General features: G+C 33.9%; 1 protein-coding gene across 2 annotated transcripts; it reads right to left on the reverse strand.

The window, feature by feature from the left end:
* Positions 1-129: 129 nt before the first annotated feature.
* On the reverse strand, positions 130-9,812 carry LOC117919187 (dipeptidyl aminopeptidase BI). Of its 2 annotated transcripts, none has more exons than XM_034836307.1 (11): positions 9,401-9,812; positions 9,005-9,183; positions 8,300-8,522; positions 8,063-8,204; positions 7,771-7,971; positions 7,313-7,444; positions 5,808-5,936; positions 4,316-4,734; positions 3,954-4,170; positions 3,445-3,635; positions 130-739 (listed from the first exon to the last, which is right to left on the reverse strand). In XM_034836307.1, the coding sequence occupies exons 1-11, from the start codon at positions 9,763-9,765 to the stop codon at positions 562-564; spliced, it is 2,376 nt and encodes a 791-aa protein (XP_034692198.1). In that variant the 5' UTR covers positions 9,766-9,812; the 3' UTR covers positions 130-561. The 2 variants fall into 2 exon arrangements, with proteins under 2 accessions (XP_034692198.1, XP_034692199.1); XM_034836308.1 differs by having other exon boundaries at positions 9,005-9,203; positions 9,401-9,483.
* Between the last annotated feature and the right edge of the window lie 2,683 nt (positions 9,813-12,495).

A 12,495-nucleotide genomic window follows, 5' to 3' on the forward strand; every position in this document is an offset into this window, starting at 1 on the left:
CTGGTTGTATGTAGGCAGCCTACTAAAGTAAAATAATTGATTTCCAAGATTTTGCCTGTCGTTATCATCACTATTGGTGGATATAGTTAAATAAGAATCGAGCAAAATGGATCGCAGGACTCCTTAATCTAAATACAAAACAATAAAGGACACTTGGCCCAACCTTTCTTTTTCTCTTTATATAAAGGCAATAAGCAATGCTGATATACAGAGACAACTAACAGATGAATTGAATAATAAAAAATAAGCCACAACCATAAACGAAGGTCTGATTCATGAACCTATTATCTAAGCCTCTCTCTTTCTTGAAACAGCAAGCTGCTACAGCAATATAAACCACTTAACGCGGCCAGATCATCAATCCCTGATGATGTAGATTCCTAATTTGGATAACACTCTGCCCAAATGGAACTAGGTAATTTAAAATTAATCATCCTTTTAGCTCATGACAATTCAAATTTTGTACATTGATCCCGAGAGATGCATCTTATCCACCACAAGCTTTTTAATATTGTAAGATCCACAGCTTCAATGATGGCATGGGGCTTGGTAAAAGCAAATCTAGGATCCAATCACTTTTAGAAGAAAAGCAGCCTCTAGTGCTGCCTCCTTGGATTGCAAGTATCTGTTTTCTTCCACTATATCTGTTGTTAAATTAAGCAATACTGGGCGCTTTGGGTCATAAACAGCACATTCCCGCACGCGTGCAGCCCATTTTGCAGCTTCCCAGACTCCAAATCTGAAAACATCAAATAGAAAAATGGTAAACACCTCTTAGACCTTTTTGCTTGGTTAACAATACTCACTATAGAGTACGAAGTGGTGAATACAAAAATTAAACTACACAAATTGTTCTATTACTTCACGTGTATAAGGCTACAACCTTCATGAAATTCTTGGGAAGATGGCAGTTGCGGAGTAAAGGAAATAGTTTTGTGGGGTGGGGGAGCCAGGGGTGGGTTGAGGTTGTGAGTGGAGGGTAATTGCCCCTGTAAAAACCTTGGCTTCGCAAACCACTGTATGCCCATTTGGAGGACAGGGAGGGCCGGAGGGAAAGGGGGCACGTGTATAAGGCTACAACCTTCATGAAATTCTTGGGAAGATGGCAGTTGTGGAGTAAAGGAAATAGTTTTGTGGGGTGGGGGAGCCAGGGGTGGGTTGAGGTTGTGAGTGGAGGGTAATTGCCCCTGTAAAAACCTTGGCCATATTGGAATAAAAACCTTGGCTTCGCAAACCACTGTATGCCCATTTGGAGGACAGGGAGGGCCGGAGGGAAAGGGGGAGAGACAGGGGTAAGAATACAATACAATTCAATGTGGATGAATTTGACAGTAGAATTCAATCATTATCCCATCATCCACTTGTTATGAACAAGATAAGTAAATCCAGAGAGTAAGCCACACTTTGAACATAGAGCAACCAGAAAGCTGAAAACTGATGCTAATTTCCTTAGCAAATTTATCCATAAAAAAAAACAAATATAAAAGAGCAAACTTAATTGCTGATGCACTGGAAGTTCCATAAATGGACTTGCCTATTAAAGAAACTGTTGCACCAATGGAATTGGGAGAAAAATCTAAAAATTTAACTGCAAGCAATAATACCATTGATGATATCAGAACATCAAGGTTTCCAAACATTATGGATCCAGTTTGATCAGCTTTTAGAACCCAAATTTTCAGTAACAGAAGACAAAGTAAAAGCAATATCCACGGTCTAAAATAATGTCGTGGAGCAGAATTTATTGGATATTAAGGACATGACACCTCTGGGCTGGGATTAATAGTTGAAGAGATTTTTGTATCTTGTAAATATTCAAAATTGATTCTCACAATCCATTCTGCATGGGAAACCTTATCCTTTTCTTTAGGTAAGAAACCCCCATGCATCCAATGAATGGAAATGCTAAAACAAGTTTACATTGGTTAATACATTCTATACAGAACATACAGGCAGTTTAATATTTAAGTCTAGGTGGGAAAAAACCAAAATATGTAGCTTTTTCTAAATAGAAAAAATAACATATTAGTTTTTTTTTTACTTTTTAATACTTAATAGAAATAACATACTACAAAAACAAACAACCTAATATTTAAAACTATTAAGCATTAAGGTTCTATTTAGAATTAAGTAAAAAAACAAACACCACCTAAGTAAAGAGCCAACACTGTAGTTCAAATTCATGCATTCAAAGAGAATCCTTCCTTTGGTTTGGTAACATAGCACAATCGCCAGCATGAAACTTTCCTTAGAAGCTTATAATTTGGTCGGGTATCCAGAATGTAGACTGTCCTCTTAAGGCATGTCTCCTTCTTACTATAAATGAATTCTCGAATCAGACACCAAAATGAACTGTAATCTGGTGGCTAACCAGGAGGAGCACATTCAACACAAGGCCTGGACCAATCAACATATGATATAAGGAGTCCACAGTATCAAGGAAAAGCGAATGAATGCTAGTAGTAAAACACCAACTCCATGGATGATCCCTTTGATGGTTTCAAACTAGGCTCGATCCAAAACTCAGCCTTAATCTCAAGTAATTGGAATTGGCTTCATAAATACCTCTTTGCAATTGGCTCTATCTAGGACCACACCAATCTCAGAATTAGGCTCTATACCATAAATAGTTTCAGCTACCTTTGTGCTCTCCTCCTTACAACCAAAAATGTAAATCCTCATTTTTTAACTACAAATAGGGGTAGGCCCACCATGTCAAACTAAGTAACAGATGACACACATGTCTATACACCAGTTAAAAAGAATAGTAACATGAAGATCTAATATACATGACCTCTGGATATGAAGAGCCAAACTAAGACGCAAAACAAAATGTGAAAAGAGCTTTCAGAAACCAAGTGACTATAAATTTAGCATTTCAATCCACATAGTAAACAGTCAATTGTGTATAAGACAATTCACAGAAAACAGGTTATAGAATCAAAGTTACTACTCCGATTATCGCAAGCTAACATTTCTGAGTTATGTTTCATATTGAATTTCTGATGAACAAGCCCATAAGGAAAATATCAATTCGGCCCAAGAAAAAAATTTCCAAATCCAACATGATATGTTGTTCTAAGTCTTTTAACTAACATTATCAAACCTGACCATTCTATGTGAAATGAGAATTTTATGGAGAAAAAATTATTTAATTTTAAAATTTTTGCCAGCAACACCTATAATGGGCAGTGAAAGAAATTCTTCAGTAAATCTATGATAGCATTCAACTGCACTTTGTTGAAGATTTTTCACAATCAGAAGGGAGTAGAACAGTATAAGGAACAGTTAAAAACTCCTTTCATCTTCTTAGCCTTCACCCCTCCCCCATCCTTCAGCCTCCATGCTTTTCACACTTAACAAGCAATTTTTTGTCTCACTATTATCCCACAAGCTAAAATTCAGAAATTGTAAGGCAATCTGGGAAAAAGGTCGTAAAATTACCGTGTATTGAAAGAAGATGATATCAAGACAGCAGGATAAAGAGCATTCTTTTGAATATTGTCATATGGAGAATATTTTCTTATTGCCTGAAAGTCTTCAATGTCCCCTGGGTACCCAAACTCTTCATAGTCAGCAGGAGCAAGTGGTAAAATGGGGTAGAGAAGAGTATTGGTTGGATCCAAAAATGGAACCTGCAAATGACACAAAATACTTGATCATTCACATTAGAATAGGAGCAAAATTAGAGCTGAAACTGAAATAAAACTTTGTCCCCCAAGCATATGACTTGACAAAGCATCTTTAGAGCCACATATATTTCCAAAATCATGAATTTTCATAGCTTTGAATCTTTTTAATAATTAAAAAAGTAGAATAAGGATATTTGGCAGAAGATTGTTCTATGAAATAAGAAAGTTCCCCCAGTCTCAGATGACCAGAGAAAGATGAAAGACTATGCACCAAGACCAAATGAGACAAACCATAAACCAGGTTCATGGTGCCAAGTATACCTTCAAAAGAGCAGCACGAAATAAATCTGGGCAAGAATTAATTGCAGAAGCAACCAAAAGCCCCCCAGCACTATATCCCCAAGCAGCAAGCTTGTTCTCCTGTACAATCTCCTTGTCGATTAGAAATTTGGCACAGGAGATAAAATCTTCAATGGAATTATGTTTTTTTGTCCTCCTGCCATCATGATGCCACTTTTTACCCCCACCACCTCCACCTCTAAGAAAGAGCACTTAACCCATCATAATTAAGCGATAAGCAGTGAAATGATATTTAAAAATATAATATAAATTTGAGTTATCTGAAGCAAATGAGAACAATTTCATGATCAAGAATTTGAACTAGCATTTGCTGAGAAACATACCTGACATCAGCATAAGCAACAACCCAACCACGATCAAGAAGGCTTTTCAATTCACCACGCCACCTTTTGTCAAGTAACTCACCATAAGCTCCATGGCCATGAAGTATTCCAGGACTGTGATTCTCTTTCTTGTTTTTGCGTGAGTATACAATGGTCAAAGGAACCAAAACTCCATCATGAGAAGAGACATCATAGTTTTCACAAGCATAGAACTCAGAAAGGTCATTCCAGAGGAGATCATCTTTGAAATTGACTTCATCTGTGGATCCAGATCTTTTGGAAATTGAAGCATTTGCAAGGCTACTAGCAGAAGAGGTTGTTCCATACAGAATTCGTGTTCTTTCATGAAGCATATTTTTCTGTTGAATGATATTCCACATTCCAGTTGACAAGTCGTAATCAACCACAGCATCAGGCATCTGAAAAATGTTGGATAACTGTCTTTGATTGGAGATGCCACATCTTCGAACAACAAAAAGAAAAAAGGAAGAGAAATAAAAGTGACCAGTACATACAACTCAAAAAACTGTAAACAACATCACATTATTACCAACTTCAATTAAGGAGAATATGCCTCTTATTAACACCAACATTGTTATCATGCAACATAAATGTGCATGCTATGCTTGCTAAAACAAATCTCAAACTTTTCTTGAATCTAGCCTCAAGAAAAGTAAAGACAGTTCAAAGTCTACAATAATAAGTCATAAGTATTAGTTTGTGTAATTATTTTGGAAGAAACAGGTCCATGAAGCATGGATTTGTAAACTATGTGCTCGATATCACAGATAACAGTTATAGTTATTTAAAAGGAATTTCAAGGCAACTTGGTAAAATTGTTGGCACAGACACAAGAAGTTTAAAGAAACTTCATGGGAACTTAATAGAATTGATTTCAAGTTCCAACAGCTCAACAATTTAAGTAAAAGGTGATCCAACGGATCTATGAACACATCATTTAAGTACTTTAGAATGGACCTCACACCTGTGCTAGAAACTTCCTTATTTTAATTCAGCAAAAGAGACCATCATGTTCAGATTGTGTGGGGTGTTGTTGAGAGTGAGGTTGGTTTTTTGTGACTTCTCTATTGAGGCCTTTCCTTTAGGTTCCCTATGTACACGTCCTGTGTGCTTTGGTGTACTACTTTTTTGTTTTAAATTATTGTTATTAATTTATACATACTTTCTTTAACTATCAAACCGGAAAAAAAATTAAAAAAAAAAAAAATCCATCATGCTCAGGTTGTATTACAGCCATGATAGAGTAATAAAGATCCTTAATTGCACTCAGTAATATAAGATTTTTTTTTTAAAAAAAATTCACAGACTCACAGTATATATTTATAACAGACAATACCAAATGATTTGGAATGGTCCATGCAAACAATTTATTAGCCACTGATGCCAACTATGTGTTTAATGGGCATACACTGCTTAAAAGAGAATGTTGAAACAATCTTCAGATGGAAGAACCCATGAATGATCCACATACCACAGGTGATGATACAGTAAAGCGTATGATCGAGGAGTAGTAGTCATAATTTGGTCCAGGTGAGATTTGGGAAACATATTTTGGAAGAGGTAGGAAATGTGGGTTAAGCTCTTTTAGGTAAACTGCTCCCTGCCACATCAAAGGAAAATATAAGATTAGACAACTCAAAACATGTGCAAATATTCATATAAAATTTTTTTTGCTGTCAATGTACAATGAACATGAATCCAAGAATTATTTATGTAAGTCATACAATCTCCAAAATATTAAAAAAAATGTTTCCATCTAATAAGCCCATCATTAAAGATGTATGTATTCTATGATAGAAGCTTTTCTTAGTTGTTTCTCAGCCTTGGCTTGGGCTAATGAAGACACTAAGATGCTTACGTAATCTCCTTTCATTCAGTACAATTCAAACTGAATGGCATCAAACAGAAAATTTGGAATTAATTGACAATATTGTCTATTATTTCCAAAATGGAAGGCAGATGCAGAGCCAATATGACAAAATAAAGTAGGAAAAAGAACCTAAAAATCTTACTCATGAAGAAAGTATAAAGATAATAGGAAAGTGGGGCAAACAAGTGGACAATGGCAAGAGAAACAATAACTGAGACATGCATATATGATAATAGGCAACAAACACTCCATTACATATCAAAATCAACATGACCATTTTGATTGCAGAAATCTCTCATTAGAGTGAAATATGGAAATAGATATTTCGTTATGTGCTTTCCATGTTGGGAAGTTACACCAACATTTTCCCTGTGGTTTCCCAAATGTTGCCCCAATTTCTATGATCTTGACCATTTTCAACAAAGTCCTAGGAGTTTCCATGGTTGTATATGACATGCTTCCCCATAATTTGAAATTAGTATAGGAAAGGAAACAGATAAAAAAAAATCTCCAAAAATATAAAGAAATAAAAGGAAATAAACTAAAACAATTAGTTGCTCTTAATATGATGATAACTTTGAATCTTAATAGAAAATATAAAATATTTAATAAAATAGAGACATTATCCCCATTATAATTTATTTTTTTTTTAAAAAGTTCACTTAGGAATCAAATTCCAAGGGAAATATGATAAAAATGAATTCTTATTGAGATGCTTTACATGGCTGGTCAGCAAAAGTCACTCACTTTTCAAGAAACAAAAAATGGTTCATGTCTATGGCGTTTTTGCTTGTGATATGGTGCAGTCATCAATGTCTGTTCCCAAGTCTTTAATTTTAAAGGATAGTTGTAATTGGATCTCATATTCTTGAAAGCCAATAACTTTTTTACTTCTTGGATGCTAGGATGGGTAATACCAACAACTTGGAGGATAACAACACAAAATAAATATGAAAACAGGAATACAAAAAATATATCATCTAAAATGGCACAATTTTGAGGACACAAATGATGAGCTTGTGAACTGAATGAAATCTCAAAATCTACCGAGAATATTGAACTGCCTATATGCATAAGCACAACCACAAAAGCACAAGGTGTCTTACCTTCCCTCTAGGCAAAGGAAGAGCAACTGAACAAATTCTAAACTTTCGACCTTCCCTCACAATAAATACCATGTGTGTATCGTTAAAATCAACATCCTCGATGATCAAGTCTGGGTCATCAATAAATACACTCTGCAGTGGGTGAAGGGAGAAAAAAAATAACTAGATGGAACAACATATTAAGAGAGAGCAAGAGAAAATTGTATAGAAACAAGAATATATAAGCCAAATGCTTAGAGAAGTTAGAAAAACTTTGACAATAAAATGTGTAAAAAAGATTGAATGGAGGAATCAATAAAAGAAAATAGAAAGCAGACAATAGCCAAAATGTTCAAGTATCAAGTCCTCACACAGAAGTAATAATGACCCAAGACAGCTAAGAATAAATATTTGAATTCTTAATAAGAGAGACATAAATTAATTATGAAGCACAGAGCAGGTAACACTTAAATGCTAACCTCCCAATTTCTGGGGCTAGAAGATACTACCACAGGAGAACAAAGGAGATAATGATAATCAACAGGTTGGCCCTCTTTTGCAGCATCTGTAAACAAATAAAGGCATCCCTGATGGTGCTCAACTATGCAGTGGGCTTGTCCTCCACACTCCCATACTAATGTCATGCCAGACAAAGGATCAGCTGCATTTATGAGGAAGACCTAAAGCATTGTCACAAATATAATCCAGCCCCACTAGAATAGATGTAGACATTTTGCAAATATCAACTAGAAAATGCTTGCAAATTAATACCTTTGAGGTAGTAATCGAGAACTTATTTACTGTCACAAACCGAAAGTCCTTGGTATGTCTTATGTTAACATAAACATTATCATCTGATTCTTCTAAAAGCTTAACATCTTCTTCATCTGATCCAAGCATGCTGCAGTATATCCTAAGATGAAAGAGCGAGAATCAACTTCATTTATTTATGCTGAATGGGAAAAATAGTGAAATACACATAACACTCCAAATCTACAAATTACTTACCGATATGGTCTCCTATTATTGTTTGTCACAGTATAAAGCAATGCCTTTCCATCCTTCACCCATGCCAAGTTTGAAACCCGATCAGCTTGAGGCTTACTTAATATTGAACCAGAATTCAAATCCCTAACAGATAACCTAAAGTAGTCGTTGTCCTTATCGTACATAGTGTAGGCGATAAACCTATGGTCTGGTGATATCTCTGATAGTTCCTCATAGGCATACCCTGTAAATTGAAATAGAAGTCAGTAATTGTCAAAGCAAAATAATATTCATCCTCTCTCTGGTCGCAGAGAAAAAGGATAAAGGAAAAGGAAAAGAAGAAAAACTAAACCCTTCACATTATACTAGGACATGATCCATAATGGAAAGAAAATGGAAGTTTTTTCAGAGGGAGTTACGGGCTTGCTTGATTTCTCACCAAAAGTGGTAGAATTCAGATGAAACCCATTTTTTCCTTGGGACATCTTAGCACTCAGTATATGATCCTCAGTTTTATTATGTGCATACAGGTTTTCCATGTGATGGGAAATGAAAAATATCAGCCCGACACGAGGTTGTCTGATAACTTCGACAAGAAGAGGGTTCCACGCAGTGTAAAGTTTCAGAACAGCAGAAAATTTGTAAAAGTTCGAACTTTTAATTTCCATGATTCTTCTCAGCACCCAAACAGCTGTCAAATTTAGAACTGAAATGAACTGGCATTACCTCCAAATCTCTCAGCTTCTTGATTGTAATCAATCAGCTTCTGCTCAATTCTCCTACCCGAGACAAAATCAAATCCAGCGGAAGGAGATTTATTCGAAATGAACTCTTCATTTAAGCTAGCCAATCTCCGACACAGCACTGGAAACTGCTTCCCTTCTTCCACCCGCCGATAGTACAACCTGCGGCGAGCAAGACCGACCTTGAAATAGTAAAAAAGGCCATTGAGATTCGAAAACAAAAGTAATAAGATTGCATTTATTTCTCAAGGAAGTCGATGAAAAACGGGAGAGATTAAAATCTCAATTTCATTTTTTTTCCTCAGTTTTCGCGACAACAATTGAGTTTCCTTTTTTTTTTTTCTTTCTTTTTCTGAGAAGAAAAACCCGGATGTGATACCATGGGCCGAACTTAATTGGAGGAGTGGAGAGCTCGGGGGTCATGCGGAAGGCCATTTCGGACTGGAGCTTGGACTGGAGACGTTCGGTATCTGACATAAACGCTTCGGTGTACTTCTCCTCTTGTTCCATGTAGACGTCCATGTGGCGCATCGCCACCTTGTCACTGAGGTTGGACATCCAGCTGTAGGGATCTTCCCAGGTTTCATCGTGGAATGTGAATGAAACTGGTTTTTTGGGAGGTTTCGGCGGTGTCGGAGGGGCAGGCGGGGTCGGTGCTTTGTAGTGGGCAAGACGGGGGAGAGAGATAGGGCTTGATAGATGGCGCAAAGGGCCGCAACGAGGAAGAAGAAGGTGGCGCATCATGGTTTCCCGAAGGGATGAGCCTCGCTCTGGCGCAAGCCTCTCTAGGTTATAACTTCTAAGCTGTCTGGCCGAGTAACAGGCGACAATGCCATCATTCTCTGGGTTTTGGGTTTGGGCCTGGTTCGGGATATTCTAGGCCCATGACCGATCAATGGATCAGGCGATCATATTAAGAGCCCATTTAGCAGTGCTTTTAGTAAAAGCATACGGAAGTGTATTATTTATGCGGCACTTCTATGAAAAATACTTTTGTGATAATTTGTAAAAGTGATTCTAATAGTATTTTTAATAATATGTAATATAAATATAAAAATATTTTTAATATTAGTAAATTAATAAAAAATGTATTTATTACAAAAATAAAATAATATAATAAACAAAAAACTTTTATTAGAAAAATATATAAACATTTATATTATTAAAAAAAAAAACTCAAAATTTTATTTTTAAGATTATGAAAATATAAACAAGGTAGAGTACACAAAAAATAAAAAATTGATGTCATTGAGCCTATGGTGTGATAAGCTTATAGTGATTTTTGATGAGATTATACAAAATCTCAAAATTATTTTTCTAGATATTAGTTATTTGGTTGTTGATGAGAAATTTTCATTAAAAAATAGAAGATAATGAAATGGAAAGAAAAGCAGTGGTAAACACTTTGGGTATTTTAGGAATATTTGAAAATTTATTATGTGTTTTTAAAAAAAAACATCTCCCAAATCCCAAATTACTTCATACGTCGGAATAGGGAATGGAAATAATATTTTGTTTTATTTCCTATTTCTTAGTGGAATTAAATGAATTTGATGATTCCATTTCTAGCATTTGGATGAACTTAGGAATGCAAGATTGGAATGATTATTTGTTTCCATTCCAATGTTTGATAATAATAGAAATGGAAATGAAAAAGAAATAAATTTACAATAATATCCTTACATATAATTTAAAATATTTTTTATTTTTACTTTATTTTAAAAAATAAAATTTGAGAGATTTTTTGTTATTAAATAATAAGACTAAAAAATATATATATACTCAATAAATAAAAAATTAACCATAAAAAATCGTATAATTTGAATAATTTGTCATGCTTAAGTAGTTATAAAATTATATTTTCAAAAAAAAATTATTTATTATTATATTTAAATTCTCAAAGCTAGCAAATGTTTTTCCTATTTTCAAAAGAGGAAATAAAAGTATTCAAATTTATTCTAATTTTCAACAAGTATCATATCCGATAAAATCCATAACCTTAAAAAATTTAAATATTCGTTTTTTTTTTTATCAAAATTTTAAATAATTTGTCATGCAAAAAAAGCTATAGAATTATATTTTACTAAGAAAAAAAAAGAGAAAAAAAAAAGATAAGAAGTGGATGATGAATGGATCTCTACCTTTACAAAGAAGATAAACATCGGGTTTGAAAAACAAGATAAAAGGGTAAAATAATAATTTAGGTTATTTTATATTATCAAATAGGTTTAATGAATCAGAATACCACCTACTTTTAATGAATGCAAATCCGACTCATAAGTTGGATTTGATTTCTGCCGAAATAATTTTTTATTTCATTTCCGCCTTCCTAACATTTATCTAAACATAGGAATAAGGGATAAAAGGAATGAGATGTCTATTCCCACTCCCTATTCCCGTGTACCAAACACCCCCCAAGTGTTTTTCTAAATTTTAAAAAGTATTTTTTAAAATATTGTAAAACAATATTTTTTAGAGTCTGTCTAATAGTTATTCTAAGAAGTTTTCTAACCTTTAAAACATTTGAAATTTTTTAATAAACAAATATTAAAAATGTTAAAAACATTTCTTAAAATCACTATCAGACACACTCTAAGAATACGTTTGAAAGTGATTATAAAAATAGTTTCTAATATTTTTAATACTTGAATAATACAAATTTTTAAGTATTAAAAATATTAAACGTATTTCTTATAATATCTAAATATCTTTAGGAGTAGAATAACTTTTAACTAGCACTACCAAACAGCCGTTCAGTCTCACACAATGACATAAGTGATGAGATGGGTAAAATTTGATAAATTAATAACCTCCACCAAATAATAAAGTGTTTTGCTCCCAACTTAAATAATATATTAAATTAATCATCTTGTTAAATGTGCATAATAATTTTTTGTTGAAAATCTTTTAAAAAAAGAAAAAGAAATATAAATTAATAATTAATGAATTATATTAAAAACGTGTAATTAAAATTCATAATACAATATTAAATAATTTTTAATATTTTTTATTTTTCTCGATTCAATTCTTCCTTTGAAATATGTTTCAGAATTCTTTATTTATGTGGGAATTAAATTTTGATACCATATTTCATTTTTTTTTTCTTTTATAATTAATAATTATAGTTGTAAAAACTTCAATACATCTATATATTAAAGTTTTCCTAGACTTCTACGTATATTATTATAGTAAGGATAAATTTGTCATTTCAGCAAAATAAATAATCATTTATCACAAATGGTGGAATTGATGACGTCATCTCTGAGTCTTATCCCGTGCGGACCCATAAAAGTGTAAGTCCAATAACATTGGTCCTGACGGAGCAAGGCAATTCCAGATATTGTGAGGTGTTGTTACTTGAGGTGGCGATCAGCTATTGGTGTAAAAGTTATGGGTTCAGGTGATGCCTCACCGCCTATCTAATCCAACTAATCACCATGATTTATCAGGATCCTGCTAATGATGCATAAGATT

This window comes from Vitis riparia, chromosome 7 (genome assembly GCF_004353265.1).
Source record: "Vitis riparia cultivar Riparia Gloire de Montpellier isolate 1030 chromosome 7, EGFV_Vit.rip_1.0, whole genome shotgun sequence".
Lineage (NCBI taxonomy): Eukaryota > Viridiplantae > Streptophyta > Magnoliopsida > Vitales > Vitaceae > Vitis > Vitis riparia.

What these genes read in the sequence shown, in the direction of transcription:
- LOC117919187 (XM_034836307.1), bottom strand. Translation starts at nt 9,765, where the DNA reads ATGATGCGCCACCTTCTTCTTCCTCGTTGCGGCCCTTTGCGCCATCTA. An exon ending in CCAATTAAGTTCGGCCCATG is followed by an intron (nt 9,184 to 9,400) that starts GTATCACATCCG and finishes TGCTCGCCGCAG; the next exon opens with GTTGTACTATCGGCGGGTGG. An exon ending in TTACTGTATCATCACCTGTG is followed by an intron (nt 4,735 to 5,807) that starts GTATGTGGATCA and finishes AACATTTTTCAG; the next exon opens with ATGCCTGATGCTGTGGTTGA.